Below are 21298 nucleotides of genomic sequence, written 5' to 3' on the forward strand. Positions count from 1 at the left end.
CTGACCCCAAGGCAGAAAGCAGCCCAGTTCAAACAATGCTGCTTTTTATACTGTTGTTCCATCCCTCCCCCAGAGCACTGACATTGGAAGGGACCTCAGTGAAGGATCACGGTCACTGGCCAGCTACACAATCAATATCAGAGCAGTTCTTCCCCCCACTTCTTCCCCCTTCTGTTTCCCTGCAGGCAAGCCCAGCTTCAGCTTCGAAACTTTAAACAATTCAAAACTTTTGAAACGTTTTGACTGCCCTCGTTTAGTTTCGAAGCCCTTTGTTTCATTTTGATTTTGCTGTTTTGAGCTTGAACCGAGTCAAAACAGTATCAAAATGAAACAGCTGGTGAAATTTTGCACAGCCCTGATAGAGAGCAATGCTGCCCCCTTCCCCCTCCCCATTTTTCCTCACTCTATCATGACTGTACAGCTTATAGCCCTCAAAGCCTACTTCCCAAGCACAGGTAGGGTCCCACCAGGTTTCTGTTAACCCAACCAAGTTAAAGTATTTGTTTGCAAGCAGGAGTGTGAGTTCCTCCTGCTTGTTCCCCATGCTCCTAGCATTAGTATAGAGACCTAAGCCGCCCAATGGGTGCTCTTGGTACCCTCTTGTCCTGATGCCTAATGGGCCCTTTGGTACTTATGTGGACTGTTCCAGCGCGTGGCTCATGGTTCATTGATCCTAGGTTCACCCTGTCTTCAGCGTCCCCATCCCCTGACAAACCTAGTTTAAATCCCTGCGTAGGAGATCAGCCAACCTGTAAGAGAACAGATGCTTGCCAAATACTTGACAGAAAATAATAAGGATCTTGATTAATTGGAGATCTGGGGCCTTTGTACACACCACAAAATTGGCTTTTAAAGTGGCTTAAATGCCCTTTTGCACTACTTTAATGGTGAGGCTATTTACAGTGTAATGCACTTAAATGGCGTGGCTGTTTACACTGTCAGTGGCATATTGTGCATTAAATGACTGGGATGCAGCAAAATAAAACATGTCTAAGGTGTTTTAGTTTGCTACCTTATAGCCACAGAGGGAAGCACTGGGCCCTGTGCAGGCAGCCCAGCAGCAGCCTGGGCAGGCAGGCTCCACTGAAGGAAAAAAACCCAACCAAACAACAACAAAATGGCGAGCCTGGTCTCCCCACCCCCGCCCCCCAAGCCTGCCTGCCTGCCTGAGCTGTCCAGGGGCCTGGTGCTTTGCCCTCCCCCCACTCTGCTGCTAGAGAGGCAGGCAAGGATTGGGCCCAACCCTTGTGTACACGCCATGGGGGTTTACTTCGCCCTAAACTGAAGTGGTGTTTTTAAAAACTGAATCTCATCAGACCGATCTGATCTCCTTCTACGACCAGGTGACGTATCACCTGGACAAGGGTGAAGAGATTGATGTCATATATCTGGACTTCAAAAAAAGCCATTGATCTGGTGTCCCATTATCTCCTCTTGGAAAAATTGGCCAACTGTGGTCTCAGCTACATCCCAGTCCGATGGCTCTGAGGCTGAACTCAGAGAGTGGTGGTCGATGGAAGTGAATTATCATGGCGTTCCGTGACCAGTGGTATCCCCCAAGGCTCCATCCTGTTCAACATCTTTATCAACAACATGTATACTGGGTGTCAGAAGTAGACTGGCCAAGTTTGCCGATGACACCAAACATTGGGGTAGAGCGTCCACACCGGAGGATATGTTGGTAATCCAGGCTGACTTGGATAGGCTAAAGAAGTAGGCAGATATAAACCTGATGACTTTCAATACTGACAAATGTAAGGTACTCCACCTTGGGGGAAAAAAATCAGCAGCATGCTTATAGGCTCAGCAGTGCTGCGCTCACTAGCACCAAGGCCAAAAGGGACTTGGGGGTCATGATTGACCACAAAATGAAAATGAGTCACCAATGCGATGTCACAGCTGGTAAAGCAAACCAAACTCTGGCTTGCATTCATAGATGCTTCTCAAGTAAATCTCAGGATGTCATCCTCCTACTGTACTCCACCGTGGTGAGACCGCAGCTGGAGTACTGCATCCAATTCTGGGCTCCACAATTCAAGAAGGATGTGGAGAAGCTTGAGAGAGTTCAAAGGAGAGCCACACGCATGATCAGAGGGCAGGAGAATAGGCCTTATGAAGACAGGCTGAGAGCCATGGGACTCTTCAGCCTGGAAAAGCACAGGCTCAGGGGTGATCTGGTGGCAGCCTATATCAGGGGTGTTCATCAGGATCTGTAAGAACGTCTGTTCACCAGAACACCCCAAGGGATGACAAGGACCAACGGTCACAAACTCCTCCAAGACCGTTCCAGGCTGGACATAAGGAAAAACTTCTTTACTGTCTGAGCCCCCAAGGCCTGGAATAGACTGCTGCCAGAGGTGGTACAGGCACTTACTCTGGACTCCTTTAAGAAGCATTTGGACGCTTATCTTGCTGGGATCCTTTGACCCCAGCTGACTTCCTGCCCCTGGGCAAGGGGGCTGGACTTGATGATCTTTTGAGGTCCCTTCCATCCCTAATGTCTATGAAATATGAAATCTAAGGAGAATTGAACCGAAGTAAACCCCTGTGGCATGTACAAACAGCCCTGGGCACTAGACAATAAAATGAAATTCAACAAAAGACCAATGTAAGGAGCTATACAAAAGATGAAACAAAATGCAAACAAAGAATGTGGAATACGTGGTTAGGCACTGGCACTCCTGAGGAGGACCTAGTGTTAAAATGGATTGCAAACTTAAGTCAGTAATGCAATACTGAATCAGAAAAAGCAAGTGCAATTTTAGGCAGCATTAAGGGAAATACTATACGCAAGACGGGAAACGTTAATGCCACTCGACACAGTACTGGTTGGGCCTCAGATGGCAAACATCTCATTCTGGCAAACATCAACATACATTTTAAGGATGTAGGAAACTGGAGAAGATCAAAAGACAAGAAACAGAGTTGGTAAAAGGGTTGGAATGCAAGCTGCAGGAGGAAGTGTTTAAAGAACTACTTCTGCAACAAAAAAATAGATTAAGGAAGGGCATGATAGCAGTTCTCAAATATTTGAAAGGCTACCATAAAGAAGAGTAAGAACAACTATTCCTCCTTGCCACAGGGCAAGACAGAGACAAAGGGTTTTAACCAGGGTCTAGCAAGCCCTGGCACACGTGCCAGAGCATGACATGTAGAAGCATTTTGTTTGGCACACATGCCTTAGGGCAAATGGCAGGGGAACCACAAGGGGCACAATACTTGTTTTGGCAGCGCAGCCCCAGCCCCTTCCCTATTGTCCGCCCAAAGGTATGCTTGCATCCACTGCCAGCAACAAGCTGGGCCAGGACTCTGCAGACCCCGGTGGAGTTGCGTACACCTCCCTGCTGCCTCCTGTGAGCAGCCTGGGCTTGCCTTGAGTCTGGGCCAGCTGTGGCAGGCAGGCAGCCAGGAGGCTGAAAGCAGCTGCACTGGGGTAGGCAGAGGCCTGGCCCAGCTTGCTAATGGTGGTGGGTGTACGCATGCCTTGGGGTGGATGAAGTAGGATGAGATGGGGCTGTGCTGCCACAAAGATCTGGGATCCTTGCAGCTCCCCTGCCATCTGCCTGAGGCATTGGTGCACCCGATGCCAGCAGCAAGTCAAGCTGGAGCTCTGCATACCCCAGTACATCCACTTGTAGCCTCTTACCTGCTTGCCAGAGCCAGTCTGGGTTCTGGGCAGGCCCATGCCACTGGCCATGAAGCCCAGGCTGCTCACGAGACAGCAAGAAGGCTGCAAGCAACGCCACTGCAGTCCGCAGAGCCCCAGCCCAGCTCCTTGCTGGCCAGTGGGGGTGCACACAACTCCAGGTGGATGGTGGGGGAGGGGCCCTAGGCTGTGCTGCCACTACAAGGACCAGGCCCCTTGCGGCTCCCCCACCATCTGCCCCTGGCACACCAACATGTTACACATAGAGGTTGTGGGGGTTTTGGCACTCTGCACAAAAACATTCCCAACACTAGTCTAAACAGAAGTAAAGCATATTTAGGTTACGGTTCAGGAAAAAAACCCCAACAAAAATCTTTGAACAGTAAGTCTAGGACATCAGCATAGAAGGGACATCACAATGAAGGGAAAGGTTTGTACAGGTGTTTTACTGTATTTTAATTAAAAAACCCCTTGCACTTCTCCCCTCCAAAAGAAACAGCTGGGGAAAACTGGGGCATGTATTATATGCGAGGAAAAGAGCTCTCCACAGGTCCAGGAGTTGGGATGGGGCATAGAGTGGTGGCAACACTGCCGTGATTCTGGAAGTCACAGCAGTTAATGTTGCCACACTCTCTCTTCCTTCCCCATCAACCAAATTCCTGGACCTGTGGCAAGACTTCCTTTCCAACAGCATGCTGGAATGAGATGGCAGGTGGGGCTGGTATACAGTCAGCCCCAGCATACTGACCCAGCACAGACTCCTAAACCTGTTATGTTTGGCTTGGCATGCTGGATGGAGTACACTATGCAGATACAACATCAATGTGCTGGACAGGCCCTGCTGCTTGGCCCCAGAGCTGACATGCTAGATGGGGCCCCAGCATGGAGCCCCCAGCCGATGCTTGACCCTGGTAAGAATTTTTTTTTTTTAATCTTTCTTGGGGCAATTCCAAAAATAGGATGTGTATTGTATGGGAGAAAATATGGTAAAATACCCTCTCTTATGCCATGGTTTGATCCAACAAAGATTACACAAGATGTAGTTTAAGAGAGATAGTTACTTTAAAGAAAGAATGGAGGCAGGAAACAGAGCCTATTTCGCATTGCACAAGCTTGTGTCACCAAAGCTCTTCCCAAGGAAAACTGAGCTTCAAGTTTATAAAAACATTCAGGCCATGTATAATCTATGGCAATGAACCCTTGGTTCTTGCATAAGCCAACAAGATACTACTAGATCATTTTGAAAGGAAGATTTTACAGAAAAATCTTTGGTACAGAGTATGATTCCATAACACTAGAATGGCACACAGGAACCAATAATGAGTCGTATTAACTGTACAGGGACCCAACCCTGAGACACGAAATCAGCACAATGCCTACAGTGGCTGGCCTACACTGAAGGAACAGAATCAATTAGAACATGAAAGAAAATGCTCCTCAGGGTGCTGGAGGGGAGAAGGCCACCTGGACAACCAAGACAAAGATGGTGAGATGACATGGTGTCAGACCTACATAAATTAAATGTGGATGATTGCAGGGTGAAGGCACACTACAGCTGGGAATGAATGAAAATTGCAGAAGCAGCTAAGGGCCTGTAATGCTAAATTAATATTATTATTTTTTCTCACTGGTCAGATTCCCCAAAGTGAAGAACCACATGTGACAAGTCCATTCTAACTTGCTGGGTGAGCATGACTAATACAGTGTATTGCAGCCATTGGCCCAGAGTGGGAGAATCACGGTTCTTCCCAAAGAATACAAGCGTCATGTTGTCTGAGAGGGCACATCCAGGAAGATCATGAAGGTGAAAGAGGGGCAAGATGGTCCTTAACCAAGACATTGCAGTCAGAGACGCATCTGTCCCATAAACAGGCCCATTTCCTGGTACATCTGTCCCCGTAAACTAGCACCTTGACACAACCTCTGTGTTGGGCACCTAACTGCTATTTGAAATCTAGCATGAAACAATTCCCACTTACGATTTTGAAAAACGTGTTTGTGTAGAAAGATTTCTGACCTCCATATGTAGCAATTACAATTATGCAAAGCTATCTGTGTAAAAGCTGTTGCACAAAATTGCTTAACCATGCAATCTGCTTGTACCTTCCAGACTGCTAGAGTCAGAACTCCCTAATCCTCTTTTTAGAAGTTCTCAGAGCTAACAATAAAACAAAGAAAATGTAAACAGTGGAGAGCGCAGGGTAGGAGGCAGATACAAATTTACTTTTGCATTCCTTTTGGGAAACAGATTGGGCTTTAACTAAATATTTTAGCCACCAACTAAAGATCTCTAAATGTACTACCTGAGAAAATAGATTACAAGCCAAATCATCACTGTCTGTATGAACAGATGCAACTGATACTGTCAGCACTGCTCTCTAACATAAGTAGTTTGTCAACTTTCTCTAGCAGCAACATTCCCACCAACATATTATACGTGATTAAAATAAGAATGCTTTCTTGTGCATGGTACCCGTGGCAATTCCAGATTTGCAGTTTGCTTAGGGCCCTTCCAGTTGGAGGAAAGATCTTTCCTAAGTCAGCCACAGAACAGCTTGGGAGTTTAAGGAGAAATGGTTTCACAGTACAAAGAAAGCAGTCAGTGAGCATGCATGTTAATCCATTATTATTTATTAGCTGTACAGCAGTATATTCTCCTTCTCAGCTTTTCAAACCCCATTACATATTTTATAACAGTTTTTTTCTCATGTTGGCTTCCTAAAATAATGAAAAATATCACACAGTACAGCTAAGTACAAAAATGCATCAACCTAGAGTCTGATAGCTAAACTGATAGCTCTTTTAAAAGCGATACATAGAAGAAAAATTTGTTTGAAATCAGCAAGACTGAGGCTCTATAAAAAGCTTACATATTTTAAACATGTGACAGTTCATATACAGGCATCATTTGTATTTCACATTATTCCTTTTTTTTTTTCATTAGAGATCCAAAATTTTATAATTACTGACCTAGTAAAATTTCCTGGCCCAGGTTGAGGGCTGCAGTGACCCAAATACAAAAATCACCACTTCTGTCTTAACATTGGATTCATAAACACAAAATACAACTACAAAATAGAGCAAAGAAAATGTAGTCGTGAAGGTATAACTGAAAAGAAGGGAATTATACATGTTTCAAATGCCAGTTCCACGTGCTTTGTAACCTGGTTTCGCGTGTGGGTTTCTGTTGTTCAGCAAGCAAATAGTTTGGGTACTTTTCTCCTCTACATGATTGGTTGTCAATGGGTTTTCCAACATTTACACTCCACCAATTTTCTTGTCACTTCATTTGGAAGTAATTAAAATACTGGGGTTTACTGAAACTGCATTTTTCATACCTCTTAATTAATGGAAAAAAGATTAAAATGTAAAAAAAAGTTATTTACAAGCTTGACCATTACAGAAATGCTTTGCAGAAAGCAAAGCATATTAAGGACAGAAACCAGCTGGAGCATGCCAAAACTACCGTGTGCAGCCGACTTGGAGAACCGGAGCTAGTCAGTGGGGAAAAGCAAAAACAAAAACATTTTAAAAGTCTAGAACCTTCCCAAGTCTGCATTTACAGTTAAAAACACTACTGGGAGAAGAAGGCTGGAGGACTCTGGGAACTGGATGGACAAGTCCGGAGTGGTTTACCACATTACTTTAGTCTGGGCTTTTGCTTTTCCACGTTTGTATTATTAAAACTTGTTGCATGTAAACACTGTCCTTGGACCATCATTACAATGCAGTTCAGATCAAAAACCAAGCATCTGAGGAAACCCTCAAGGACTCCAAAATATTTCCTAATGTTCCATGATCCTGTAGTAATGCTAACATAAAACAGCAAGTTCTAGTTAAATCACATTCTAACATCATTTTGAAGTTTTATTTCCCAGTATGTTTGGTAAAATGGTCTAAAATGATGCATTTCCCAAAGCCAAGAAAAGGTAAAAGGAAAAATAGATTTGAGCCGCTTAAACACAGCCCAGGCCAGTTCAGTCAGCACGCGTGGCCTTTCCTCCATCACCGGTCCATCATGCTGAGAATCATCTCGGGAGTGAGGTCTCCATTGGGAGCTTCCACTACAGCAGGCTGAGCTTCCTCCTCTTCTCCTACTGTTTCTGCATCAGGTTCTTTCTTTACTTCAACTATAATGTTTTCAATTGCACCAGTGTTCTGGTCTTCAACCTGAATGATTGCTGTAGCTAAAAGGAAAGAGAAAAGAGTTCAAAACAGATCTCACCAATCCTACAGGCAGGCTGCATGCATGCTAGAAAATGTTTAATTCTTCACAAAACAATTTATTACAGAATCTGAAGTTATATCTTTTTAGAAAATCCACCTAACCACATAAAACAGGGCCCAAAATGCCTTTGCAGTGTTTTCATACTGTCTGAACTCACTGCAAGAAAGGACAAGGGCAAGGAGAACAGTGCAACTGCTGGGATGCAAAACCAGAAGTTTCTGGCTGGAGAGTTTTGCCCTCTGCTCAGGGTCAAATATTTAGTCAGGAACGAATTTTACCCCATGGTCAGATTGGTATAGACTCGAGGGGTGGGGGGTGCTGCTTTTCTTCATAGCAGGGGATTTTTCGTTAGATCTCTCAGGAGTATTTTAAACAACCTTCACAGCAGCAGGACATTGGCTGCTGCAGTCCCCTTGCTTTACATGTGGCAAGATGGGGTGTTAAGTCTTGTGGGCGTGTCAGGATTGACTGTAGTTTTGGTGTAGTTTTGCTAATAGGTTAGATAATGAATTTGTATGGGATGATTTGGATAGGGATGATCCTGCCTGAGGCAAGGGGCTAGACTAGATGACCTATAGAGGTCCAATTCCCTATTTCTCTATGACTTTATAGTAAGTCTCAATCATGGGCATATTCATCCATTCCGTGCCTGCATTTTGAAGGTGTGGGTGGGAAGCAATGGAGATCTATGCCATCTGCAGTGCAGACTGGTTCAACTGCTTCCTACAGCCAAAAATCTGACCTGTCTGCCAGTCTTCCAAAAATCATGACTGTGCTCTATCCTATTTCCTTGCAGCAGCCTCTACATGCATCTGCATTACCAGACAGCATCCGAGACATGGCAAACATTATTTAACCAAGACTGTAGTAATTGCTTAGATGTATGTTAACTCAACACTGCCATCTCCTAACTGATGTGAATGCACTACTATAAACCTCTACTCATACAGCAGTGATGAACACAGTGTAAACATCTAGCCACTGGAACCAGAGACCTTGCCAGAGGCCATCTGACGCCTCCAGTATCCTGCAGACCAGTAAGGTAGCAGTACTTCTTGAATAGGTGAGGAGGTTCACCCTACTACTTGGGTTTCTAATTATAATTTTTCTTTGGATGCCATATAATATTTTTACTGCTCTTTATTCTTAAAATGTTAAGGTAAGAGACCGTCTCTGTGTATTCACATGGTGATCAGTAGGGCTGTGAGAAACAGCACTGTTTCATTTCAACTTCTGTTTCGCTGTTTCAAAGGGACAGTGTTTCGTTTTGTCATTTCGTTTAGTTTCGAAGCACTGTTCCATTTTGTCAAAACTGTTTCGTTGTTTGGATGCGTTTTGATGTTTCACCCATAGGCTATAATGGGAAATCATGAAAATGCCTATAACTTTGTCATTTTGTGCCTGATTTGTATGAACACTGCATGGATGGTAGCCCCTTCTGAGGATATGCAACCTATCAACTTTCAAGGAGATAGGTGCAGGGGCTTCTGGGAAACTGCACCTCAAACTGCTAAAAGCAAAACTGGTGTCACTTGCCGGCAACAGCAGCCTCCTGTTATCCCGCCTGCAGATATGAGGGTTTGTATGCCTGGGAGGGCCATGCTGAATTCCGAGGGCCCTCACCCCTGGGAGGATCTGTGCTCGGGATGACAGAAGGCTGCCGCTGCTGCCTGGGACCAGCACTGGGCGCAGTCTGCACCCAGCGCCAGGAAAACTGGTGCTGCCACTGGCCCCAGGCGTGGTGGCAGGAGGCAGGAGATAGCCACTGGCCAGGGTAGTGTTCCGAGAGGCTCTGTCACTGACTCTCCCTCCACCTCCCGCCGCCAGGCTGAGCTTCACGGGGCTGGTGGAGTACATAATCTGGACCATTTTATGTTGCTTTATAACCTGAATTATTATTATAAGGCTTTTAACGTGCATTTTCCCATGGCATCTGGAAGCAGTTTACACAGATTTAAAGCTGGGCTGTCAAACTGGCGGCCCACAGGCAACATATAGCCACAAGTTGTACCCCCCTCTGCTCTCACCTAGTTGGTGCTCCCCTCACTGCTCCAGCTGCAACAGCAACTAGGGTATCTGGGCTCCCTCTCCTTCCTCTGGCTGCTGCCTCCTGTCCCTGGTGCTACAGCCAGGGAGCTGAGGGTGAATCTGGGCTGCAAGGGTGGATCAGTGCCCCCAGGGGGCACCAGTGGGAGGGATGGTGCCCAGTGCAATGGTGGGAGAGGTGCTTGCACAGACATGCAGAGCAACAGGAGAGGGGGGCATCATGCCCACACAGTGCAGCAGTGATGGAAAGCAGAGAGAGAAGTGCAAATGTGCCTGGTGCAGCAGTGAGAGAGGGGATGGGGTGCCCACACAGCAGCACAGAGTAGCAAGGGGTGGGGATGTCTGAACAGCCTGGTAACTCCTGGCTCACCTGGTGTGGCCTGTGCTATGTGTGGCCCCTGGAGACTTAGAAGTTAAACAGCCCTGATTTAAAGTATATTAACCCACAAAGGAAAGGCAACTTTCCTCCTCTCCTTTCTTGGTGCTGGTCTCAAACAGGTCAGCTTTACAGGTTTCTCAAGAAACTCACATACAAGAAGACTTGCACTGTGCCCTGAAAGTGGGCAAAGGTATCTCAGTAAGAGTAAGAGACAGCACACACACAGTTAAAAGTCATCAGCTCCATTAGAGTGAGTGAAAACCCTTCATTAGGGAGACCTCCAAGAAGCTTATTAACCTGGATGCCTACTTTGGAGCTCAGGCAGCAACTTACGCTGGGGCTGCTTTGGTTGGTTGGCTTTGCCTGGTGGCCTTCCTCTTCGTTTCTTAGCAGGAGGTGGTGCAGGGGCCACTTGCTCCACTTCTGGTTCAGCCTCAATTTCTACTGCTGTCTCCTCCTCTTCTTCATTGTCATCCAGATCTGGTTCAGCATTTTCTTCTTTTAAAAAAAGAAAATGAATGAAGAAAGCTTTCAGTTTATATAGGAGCAAAATATCAACAAAGTCTCCCTATGGAGAGAAAGAACAACACTCTTCTTCATTCTGAGAAAGAATCACTTCCCTACAGTCATCCTTGGAGAGTAAACATTGATGGTAGACAAGGCAAACAAAAGTACTAGGGGTGAGGAGTTTAAGGCAGGCATTCTTAATACTGGGATATTCTCACCTTAGAAGGCTGGAAACATCATCAAGCAAAGCAGGAAAAAGAAGGTCTGACCCCATGTCCAGTAGCAACAATTGTCACCATGAAACATTTTTCCAACTAAAGGGAAGAGCAGGGCTTGATTCAAATTCAGAGATGGCTATCAATGGGAATCTTCACTAGTTACCATGCTCCATTAGCAAACGGAGGGCTGGGAGAGACCTAGGGAAGTCTCCTCTAGACACCCCTGCTCCCCGCCAGGCACTGTGGTTGAGAAGTTTCTTATGCTTTGAGTCTAAAGCGGCGATTACCAACCAGAGTGCTGCATAGTCTTTTTCAGGGTATGCCATGGGGTGTAACCATCTATGCAATTCACAAGATAAACCCAGAGATTTCAAATAGGAATCCAGTGTCAAAAACATTCTGACCTGCTGTGGTCTGAGTTCTTTGCAACAAAAATGGGGCACACGAGGGCATGCTGCAAGGGGCACCCAGTGACACACACAAGCCTCCTGCCCCTCAGAAGTTGGGCAGCCCTGCATTAAATTAACTACTCTTCCAATAAAGTGTGTACTAGTGCATTACAATTTTTGATAAATATCTGCATCTACACAAATTGAAGAGCATATTATTCTGGGACTTTGCTCTTTAGGTGGCACAATAAATACTTTGGACCTCACTTAATTCAACAGTAAAATCTACCTTTGAAAAACTATCTTTCAAAAGCTTGATTTAAAAACTCTATTTCATTCAATTAAGAAAAAACATTGGAATATTTTGAGTACATTAGTTATGAAAAAATTCAGAGTGCAGTGGTAAGTTTTATTATTTATAACAACTTACAAAAACCTCCTTTAGGTCCTGAAAAAGTTTATAAATTAAGTTAATGCCTTAAAACCTTGGCATACACTACACTTAAAACATGATTAACCAGTTAATCTCATCCTAAGTGTAACCTGACCACGTGTTCAGGCATAAATGACACAACAAAATACAAAACTAGCCACATAATTATTACACCTTTTTGTGTAATAATTTTGTGCCTGGTTTCTATTGTGACTTGAATGAACAGGAGGCAGAACAGACCATGCCAGGGTCTCCAACTGGCCCCAGTAGTTCCCAACAGCAGACAATCTGCCAACTGTCAACTGAATCTGGGACTACAACAGGGCTTGTATGGATGCTGACAATCAGCTGATCACTGGCAGCATGGGACTGCACTAGGGCTTGAGCCCCAGTGCAGTCCTTGCCAACTGCTGATCAGCTGATTGTTGGCAGCACTGAGGCAGCCCTGATGGTGCCAACATTCAGCTGGTCATTGGCAGGACAGGGACTTGCCATTACAGCACTCTTGTGAGAAGGGTCCCTGAAAAGGGACATTTATGGGGGATTTGGAGGTGGTATGACAGCAAATCTGGCAGCGTAGCCACTGGTGAAATGTTTCCAAGCCCTAATAACCTGCGGTTATCCTGCTCTATGAATCTCAAAGGTAGGACAGGCTGTTTGAAAGAAGGGTTACATGGGATTACCAGAGCTCTCAACCACACCAAAAGCTTTGTATGTTGGATGACTTACAACAGAGGGAAGACTGGAAAACTGGAAGACTGTTTATGCTTGGAAAGCTCTGTCTTTTCCTAGGAAGCTCTGTAGGGTGGGTTTGGCTGATGGAGGTATTATAATATATGCAGGAGGCACTGATGGAAGGTGCCTTTGGCTAGTGACATAGTGCAGGCACTGATTGCTGGGGCACTTGCAGCATTTCAGCCAGGTTACTGAGGGGGGCACAGGTAGGAAATGCACACCATCTCTTCATCTCCTGGGAGCAAGGCTATGTTGAAGCCCATTCTGCAAGTATTGCCAAGGCAAAGTCTCTAGTTCAAGACTCAGGGGCCGAGCCTTCTCTCCTCCCCTCATTGAGAAAGTAGGTGAACAATTACTCAAATGGAGAACTGGTCATATTCAAGGAACTTGTGAAAATAAAATAGAGCTACACTGATTCTATGGAACAATGATTTAGTACATTTTTTTTCTACGCAAACTTGTGCAAATTCTCAAGCAAAATTGAGTCGCTAGTATGGAAAGCAGGAGACAGGTTCTACCTGGTGAGTGACCTTCTGCAAGTCACAACCTCACTCCATGCTTGTTTTGTTTCAATAATTCTATGCCCGGGCACCAGGACACACTGGTCTTCACCAAGACCTCCATGTGCTATACATAAAATGAAATTCTAAAATGACTTAAGGCAATGAATATTTCCAAATCACTGTACCTCATCTCCAATGGCCAAAAGCCCTCACATCATTTACCACAAAGAGGGATTAAGAGCCACACTAGCTCAGAGCTCACTATGAGTTTAACTGTTAATTCACAAAAATACAGAGCAATATCATTCCTTACCCATATACACAGTAAAGAATCACCCCTCCCACTGACAACCAGAGAAATCTACCTACTGCACAAGGAAATTAAAAGTTGTATCTACTGCATCCATTCCCCTAAAAATCAATAATAAAACTCTGTTCTCCAGAAAGAAGGCTCAACATGCACCTCTACCCCAACCACTATACCAACTGGCTATAGATGCCAGTATTCCATAATAGTGAGGGCCTACTAAGATCAGTGCAGAACACGTCATTTTAGAACTTCAGTCAGCAATATTAAAAGTTATTCACTTAATACCAAATTTTCAGGTGAAATGAAGCACATACACAATAATTAAAAATATAAACTTTCAATGAAGACAGATCTTGATTAGTGAAGAATCAGTAGGAAGAATATAGTTAATTATAAGCCACAAGATTCTTGGTACATTTAACCTATTCAGTTAAGCAGAGCTCTTACCACTGTCAGATGAATCTTCCTTCTTAGATCGCATCTTTCTTTTTCTTCCACGTTTACCCTTCTTATTAGGCTCCCCTCCATTCTCTCCTTCTGCACCATCTGGGCCAGAACAGTTATCAGAATGTCTAGCCATGGTGTTCTAGTGAGGGAAAAGAAAAGAAGAGTACTAAAATCAAAACTGGGTAAGTGGGCCTCTATTCACAACCCAAGTAGTATTCTCAAAACTCACTCCTCTTTAAAGAGAAGTTTTATCTAACATCCAGAAAACAAGCTGAACTCCTGGGTCTTATTTTGCCTTTTGTCCTAATGTTTCTTCAGTTTGCTTATAACATTACTGCTGTAAAGAATTCACTCAAGCTGATTAAGAGCTATGTCCAAGTCTCTCTCAAACATGGCCTTACCACTTACTGTTTTACAGAACCACCTTCCTCTCCCTATAGGAGGTCAATAAAAAAAAAAATGCTCTACTTGCTTACCCTGCGAGTGAATGTTTTACCACACTTCGAACAGACAAAGGCAGCAGGGACAAAGTTGGGGTCATGGTAACGTTTGAAGTGCATATCAAGGAGCTGTTTCTGACGGAAGGTTTTATCACAATGGCTACAGGCATAAGGCTTTTCTCCAGTATGGGTACGTTTGTGCATGATCATGTGCCGCTCCTGTTATTAAAGAACACACACATTCAGAAGAATAAACAAGATGCACAGCAACAATGATCTAAGCTGATGTTTATGAATGTAAAAGGTTTACAGTTTCTTTTACTGAGGAATAGCACTAACATTTTAGTCTAGAAGCATTATCTCAATGCTGGCATCCTCCTAACATTCTATTTGTCCTGAACCAAGCATATTCTTTTTGTCTTCTAAAGAAGATAGCTTATAGTGCCTCTTTCTGGAGGTTACAGCCTATCAAGAGCCACTGAACTTTCTCTTAACCTTAAACAGATTACAATCCATTGGCATTAATGCTACTAGCTACCAAAGTTAGTAGCTCCCTGTAGCAGGGGATGGGGAAAAGACACCTGGTGGGGCTTGGATGAGCAGTACTATCCCAACCTGCTGGGCGCAAGCTCTGTAAAAGGAAAAAAAAAGAAAAAAATGTACCCAGCCAGGTCTGGGGGCACTATGTCACCCAGCAAGATAAGGGAAGCTGCTAGGAGGTTTAGATCTTCGCCAGCAGAGGTGGAGCGAGCTGTGCTGCCACGGTGCTCTGGGGGAGCTCCGGGGGAGGGAACTTGCCTGACAGGAGCTGGCTTGCCACACACCTGGCCCAAGGAGCATGTGCCCCAAGGGCCCATGCTGATTGGCTCGAGAGAGAGAGAGAACTACTATGCTCTCAGGAAAGAGGGCAGAAAGGACACTGACAGCAGCTAGCTTTGTAGGGTCCTGGATTTCCTTTGTGTTTTTAGGTAGCAATCGCAAGTTAGAGAAGTATAGCAAGGGGAAAAGCCTGATCCCCTGTACATCTGAGTTTTGATTAATCCAGCCCAAGAGTCCACACCTGAGACCCAGCAGCACTGGAATGTGAATCCTGGGACTGGAAAGCAAAGACTCCATCTCTCCTGGATCCACTGATCCCAGAGAGAAGGAAAACTACTGCAAGCAGGGTAGAAACATATGAGGAGGAGCAACCTTGTCTAGAGGGCATGGCTACGACCTCCCACAAAACCCACAGCCAACCGGGTTGGCGAGGATCCAAGAACTGGTGACTTGTACTCGATACCAGCAGGAAGAAATGACTTGTCACCCGAAGGGAAAAGAGCAGGGTGTGGGGGTGGTGGAGCCCTGCAGAAGACTGATCTCACCTGTACAATCATCACTCAAGATATCAGCTAAGCTCCCGAGAACTAGCTTCACAAAGACATGGTAGGCGAGAGGGAGGAAGAAAGAGGTAGAGGTCCCCGAGATTTCAACGCGACAAGGAGCAGCAGTTAAGCCCACTTGCTCATGCTCCCCATCTAACATCCCGATTCCTAGCTCATAGTTTGTTGTGCCATTCACTCTGTTCAAAGTTAGCTGCTCATGCAGCCATTGTGATTTTTCAGGAGTCACCTAGGCTTACCTGTCTGCATGCATAATCACACTGGTCACACTTGAAACGTTTCTCATTCTTGTGAGACTTTTGATGCTGGATGAGAGCATATCGCTCATGGAACACAGCGTCACAGTAGCGACATTTTTTGCCCTGCTCAATGTAGGAATGCTGCTTTCGCAAATGGACACCTAGTATCACAAGAAAAAAAGTGTTTAACCTATTATTTTCCATACTTGAAAAAGACTGGTAGAGACAATTCCTTAACTATTTTCTCAGGAGAGGATGCTTTCTTCACATCATCTGGTTTGAAGCCAAAAGTCTCTACACTTTATTGCTTTGGAGTTACTTTGAAAAGTACCATGCTCCATGATTAAAAACATCCTTCTACAGTGTCTCTTCCTACTCATGAAAAGATCAATTTCCATTCTAAAGCAAAGTCTAATTTGTTGGGAAAGTCCCAGGTACTAACATCTGACTAAATATATTTTGATTAAGTCACAAAAACTACTTAATAAGACAATAAGGAGTTAAAATGCAAAGCAGAGGGAGTCTGTATATATAAAGTGAACAAAACAAGACTGCTAGAGCCTCAGGCCAAATTTTGGCTTTGGTGGATCCTTTGCTTTAACTCTTAGCTTTGACCCTTTCATTCTCTTTGCCAGTAATAAGAAAGATAGAAAAAAGAACCACACATAAAAAGATGTTTTTAAAAAAAGAAAATCATACAACTGTGAAGTGAACTAGATAGATTACTAGGGTATTATTGTTGCTATAGACCAGGGGTTTTCAACCTTTTTTAATAAGTGTACCCCTGAGGAGGGGAGGCGGGGGGGTGGCAAGCAGCCAGACAGAGAGAAGGGGCATGGCAAGCGTTTGTGCAGTTCTGCTCTTGCCCCGCCCCGGCCCTACTCCTGTGAGGCAGCAGCACAGGGTGGCGGCATACTGTCTCCACCTACCCACCCTGGGACCTTTCAAAGTACGCCCAGGGGTATGCGTACCCCTGGTTGACAACCCCTGCTATAGACCAAGACTTCATGATTCTTGTCAGAACCACATACCACAGGGCACAGTGAATGTTAACTGCCTTCAGTTACGGGATTTCTTCTAAAAAAGATTACCAATATGAACAGAGGGATGTGGAGAAGACAGTTCATGGCTCCATATTAGTTCCTGGGGTGGCATATTTTTCCTTTCAGACTTATTGAGCCAGCTTATTTTTCTCAGTTAGGTAGAAATAAACTATTTTGTTATGACTAAGTGAACAAGGAGTAGCTAATGTTACACTTGTAGGCATGAATTGGGAACAACTCATTAACAGTCCCATTTGAAATGTCCTTCTAGTTTGACAAAGTATTCCAAGCATGGCTTCTCAACTATTGTGCAACTATCTGATATCTAGGTGGGTCCACAATGATACCCTAAAAAAAACAAACAAAAACAACAACAACAATCACACCTACCACTTTCTCCTTATACAGAAGGCCAGGTAGGCTAACAAAGGAAGCAAACTGTCAAGAATGAATTGTTTTAAAGTGCCAGCCACTGTCTTGGAAGGATTTAAGGAGCCATACTACTCAATATTCTCAACATGAACTTTCAGTAAAATGTTATGACAAGAAAAGTGAACGTAATCTTCGTGGTTATAGAAAGATGACTATCAAGTACAAGTGGAGACATGATCTTGCCTCTGTACACAACACTGCAAGACCACTGGTGTCCAGACTTCAAAAACTAGTATGTAAATACTGGTGTTCAAAGGAGTCACAAAAATGATCCATAGGCTGAAAAAAAGCCTTACAGTATGAGGCTAAAGGAGCTCAACGTAATAGAGCTTATAGAAGAGAAGATAGAGGTACTGCAGTCACTGTATAAAACAACAGATAGAATAAAAACAAATAAACAACCCCCCCCCCCAAACCTGATCCTGAAAATCTTTCCAAACTTGTTGACAAAGGTATAAAAATATCCTATGACCGCAAAGTGAGACTCAAGGGGTAGATTTACAGATGTAAAAAAAACAAACAAACCCAAAAACCAAACCAAACCAGAACAAAACAGTGCTTTAATGGAAGAGGAAGCATATTAGTTTGACCCAGCTCCCCAGCTTCAGTATAGATCAGGCACTTTTACCTAACAGCGGATTCAATTAGCTATTAGATAAAAGTACCAAAAATTCCTGCTGAAGTACTCAATCTACACAGAAGTTGGGTGAGCTGGGTCGAACTAACGCAATGCATTTTCTGGGCATGCACTGCGGTTGGCGTGGGGGTGCACTGAGCTGAAAGTAAAGGGCTGTTTTGAGGGGTTTTCCCCCCCCACGTCTGTGACTTAAGTTTAAGACAAAACTGGAAAGTAAAAAACCTTTAGTCAATCTGCTGGAAGAAAATGTGATGGTTAACATGCGTGTTTTGGGGGAAAGCAATACTTAATACTGTGAAACTTCCTTCTGAGCTTACAATCTTAGCCTTTGAATATGCAAGTCTCCCTATCCATGGGCTGTCCATTCACAGACAAGGGAAGAACACAGCTGCACGAACCATGTTAATGAAGAGCAGTAAGTATAAAATAAATTAGTTTTTTTTATACTTCAGGGTTTCAGATAGTTTTCTGCAAGGGTCACAAATGAATTTTCTTCACCAATGTTCAATTAGATGCAATCTGTTGTGGAGTATCTTTTGTGCCTTCCTCTGAAGCAGAGATTAGCCACTGCTGAACTGGAGACTAGGCAGGTTGGACAAGTGATCTGAGGTGGTATGGATAATCCTTTCTGTTTGCTTATCTGGCGTAGTTTGCTCGCATGCTGAGTAGCAATACCTCATAAGATTGAGGTCATGAAGAAATTCTCCCCACAAATTCAACTGATGGGAACCTCTGCAATTTTCCATCACTGACCATTGCACACAGCCTGTTGGAATCATGTCTCACTAAATCAATTCCCAGCCAATACAAAAGCATCAGGCAATGTCAGCACTTCTACCTTTCCTGTTCTTTGCCTCTAAATGTGCAGCCTACTTTCCTGAAGGCCGAAATGCTTAGACTAACACAAAAAGGGTAAAGGGGTACCTGGGTGAAATGAAATCATTTGTGATATACAGGACATCAGACCAGATGACCTAGGAGCCTTCTGGCCTTAAACATATGGAACTGAAAGTTTTACTTTTGTTTAAGTCAATGGGCTTCAGACTGATGACCTGTTTTGTGTGCATGGCAAACATGTTGCTATACTGGAATAGTGTAGAAGTAACTAATACCTTCACAGCAACTGGCTGCTATTGTAAGTCAATTAATCTTTATTAACAGCTAACTTCATTCAGGCTGACATGTCCCTTATTCTGCACCACTCTAGACTCTATAACCTATGCAATATAGTTTCTACTAAAGCCCTATGATTTTTTAAAAAAAATGCTTCCTGTTCCACAAAGTTAAACAACTTCATTATTTGTTTAAAAGAACCTTACATTGTTAATCAACACATTTAAGAAATACCTACCCAAGTCACTCTTTCTTGCTATGACAGTATCACAGTGGGGGCAATGAAATTTGGCCACATTCTCTGTGTGCTTTTGCAAAATGTGCATCTTCATGGTGCCACTCTGAGTAAAGCGAGCATGACAGATGTAACATTCATATGGCTTCTCTCCTGTGGTAAGGGAAAAGAAACAATAATTAGCACAAGCGGTTAGTTTTATTAATAAGTCAAGTCTCAAAATATACCTGGATTGGAAAGAGCAGCCATAAGACCAAGCTGCTGGCACAGCAATTTAATGGCAACCATTTTTAGAGGCCAGGGAACAATAGGAAGAGTTTGGGAAATCTTATTATCTACTAGGTCTGTGCAGTGTTTGACAACTGAACCATACCTCCACAAGAGAAGCAGTTCAAATTTGGATTCGGGAGAAGAGATCTGTAAGGGACTTGTGTGCTGCATAACAAGATGCAGGAAATAGGGGTGCACCAATAAAGATTTTCTGGGCCAATACTGATGGCCAAAAAGCCATAATCGGCCGTTATCAACAAGCCATGTCTGCCAATACTGAATCATTTACCAATATGCAGCCTTGGAGATTAGAGAGCAGCGCCCAGTTGGTGCTGTGGGGAGAGGGGAGGGGGAAGGAAAGGAGGTGCAGATCAAGGCCCCTGCAGTGAGGGAGCGGGGCTGGGACACAGCCACAACCAGCTTGTCTGTGGGGTGTGTGGGAGGGCAGCTCTTGCCGCTGCATGCAACTTTGGGGGAGCCACGGAGGGCATATGCCCCCCAGATCTGTGCAGGGGGTGAGGGCGGGCTGAGGCCGCGGGCAGCATCAGGCTCTTCCCAGTGGGGCAGGAGGGCAGGGAGGAGGGGAACAGAGCTGTACTTGGAGTGGGCAATGGCGACGCTGGAAGGGGGGCTACCATTCCAGAGCCCCTCCTCCCAGTGCTGCTACTGCCACCCGCCTTGAGCACAGCCCCAGCCCAACTAGGAAGAACCCAGTGCCGCCCCCAGCCCCAGCAGTCTGCCCTGGCCCCATGCACAGATCTGGGGGTACATGCCCCCCATGGCTCCCCCGGGGTGGGCACAGCAGCAGGAACCGCCCCCCACCTGAGCCGCTCACAGCTCCATCCCACGCCCAGCCCCACACCGCAGGGACTTTGATTGCTCCCCCCCTGCCTTCCCTCCCTCCAACCCTTCCCCAACAGACTTACCAGCCAGATGCTTCTCTCCAAGCTCTAGGCTGGCTGTGTGCATGTGCAACTGCAAATGCAAACAGCATTTATTGTCAATATTGTCAGTTTTCCTTTTACTGGCACTGATATGATATGGACCAATGTATCAGTGCACCTCTAGTAGGAAACACAACCTGATTTCTGCTTCAAGTTCTAAGGGTCTTCCCTGCACACTTAAAACTTGCTAAAAAATGTTTTCCTTCCTGCTTCAGCAGCAGAACTTGCATTGCACTGTTGTTCACTTTTGGGAAACCCTGGTTTCTAGCATGAACAGGAAAGTTACCCATAGGATTTTCACAAACTCTATTAACAAACATTCCTGTATTAGACTTTGAACAAATGTCACCTTAATGTTCTGTGTGAAGCCAGAAAATGGAATACTGATATTAAGTGATTTATGTCAGCATAGTACTTTAAAGATATGCCAGTATTTTGTAATTAGTTTTATGACAAAACTGGAAACTAATTTTTTTAACCAATTTTGCATCTCTCAATTCAGTAACAAATTTTAATTTGTAGATTTAGGTGCGCTGATCAGCAAGGATCCTGGTTTTCCGCCGATTAAAAAACACCACAAATTCTCTGATAAAACCCCCCAAATCTGTGATTAAAATGAAAGGTATCCCCCCCCCCACACACAGACACACACACAGATGAAGGGAAGGGGCTGGGGGGAGCGATCAAGAATGGGGGGGGGGAATATGGGCTAGGGGTGTGTG

General features: G+C 44.6%; 1 protein-coding gene across 2 annotated transcripts in view; it reads right to left on the minus strand.

The window, feature by feature from the left end:
* Positions 1-6255: 6255 nt before the first annotated feature.
* Positions 6256-21298, minus strand: part of CTCF (CCCTC-binding factor) — a 34671-nt gene continuing 19628 nt past the window's right edge. The window contains exons 6-11 of one of the 2 annotated variants that reach the window (XM_019505859.1): positions 19366-19515; positions 15903-16063; positions 14318-14500; positions 13842-13980; positions 10633-10794; positions 6256-7833 (exon numbers count right to left, since the gene is read on the minus strand). In XM_019505859.1, the coding sequence (XP_019361404.1) occupies positions 7652-7833; positions 10633-10794; positions 13842-13980; positions 14318-14500; positions 15903-16063; positions 19366-19515 (977 nt within the window). In that variant the 3' untranslated portion in view covers positions 6256-7651. Of the gene's footprint in view, positions 7834-10632; positions 10798-13841; positions 13981-14317; positions 14501-15902; positions 16064-19365; positions 19516-21298 lie in introns of both variants that reach the window. The other variant, XM_019505858.1, reaches the window with a different exon arrangement.

This window comes from Gavialis gangeticus, unplaced genomic scaffold, assembly GCF_001723915.1.
Source record: "Gavialis gangeticus isolate Ggan-Ray unplaced genomic scaffold, GavGan_comp1, whole genome shotgun sequence".
Lineage (NCBI taxonomy): Eukaryota > Metazoa > Chordata > Crocodylia > Gavialidae > Gavialis > Gavialis gangeticus.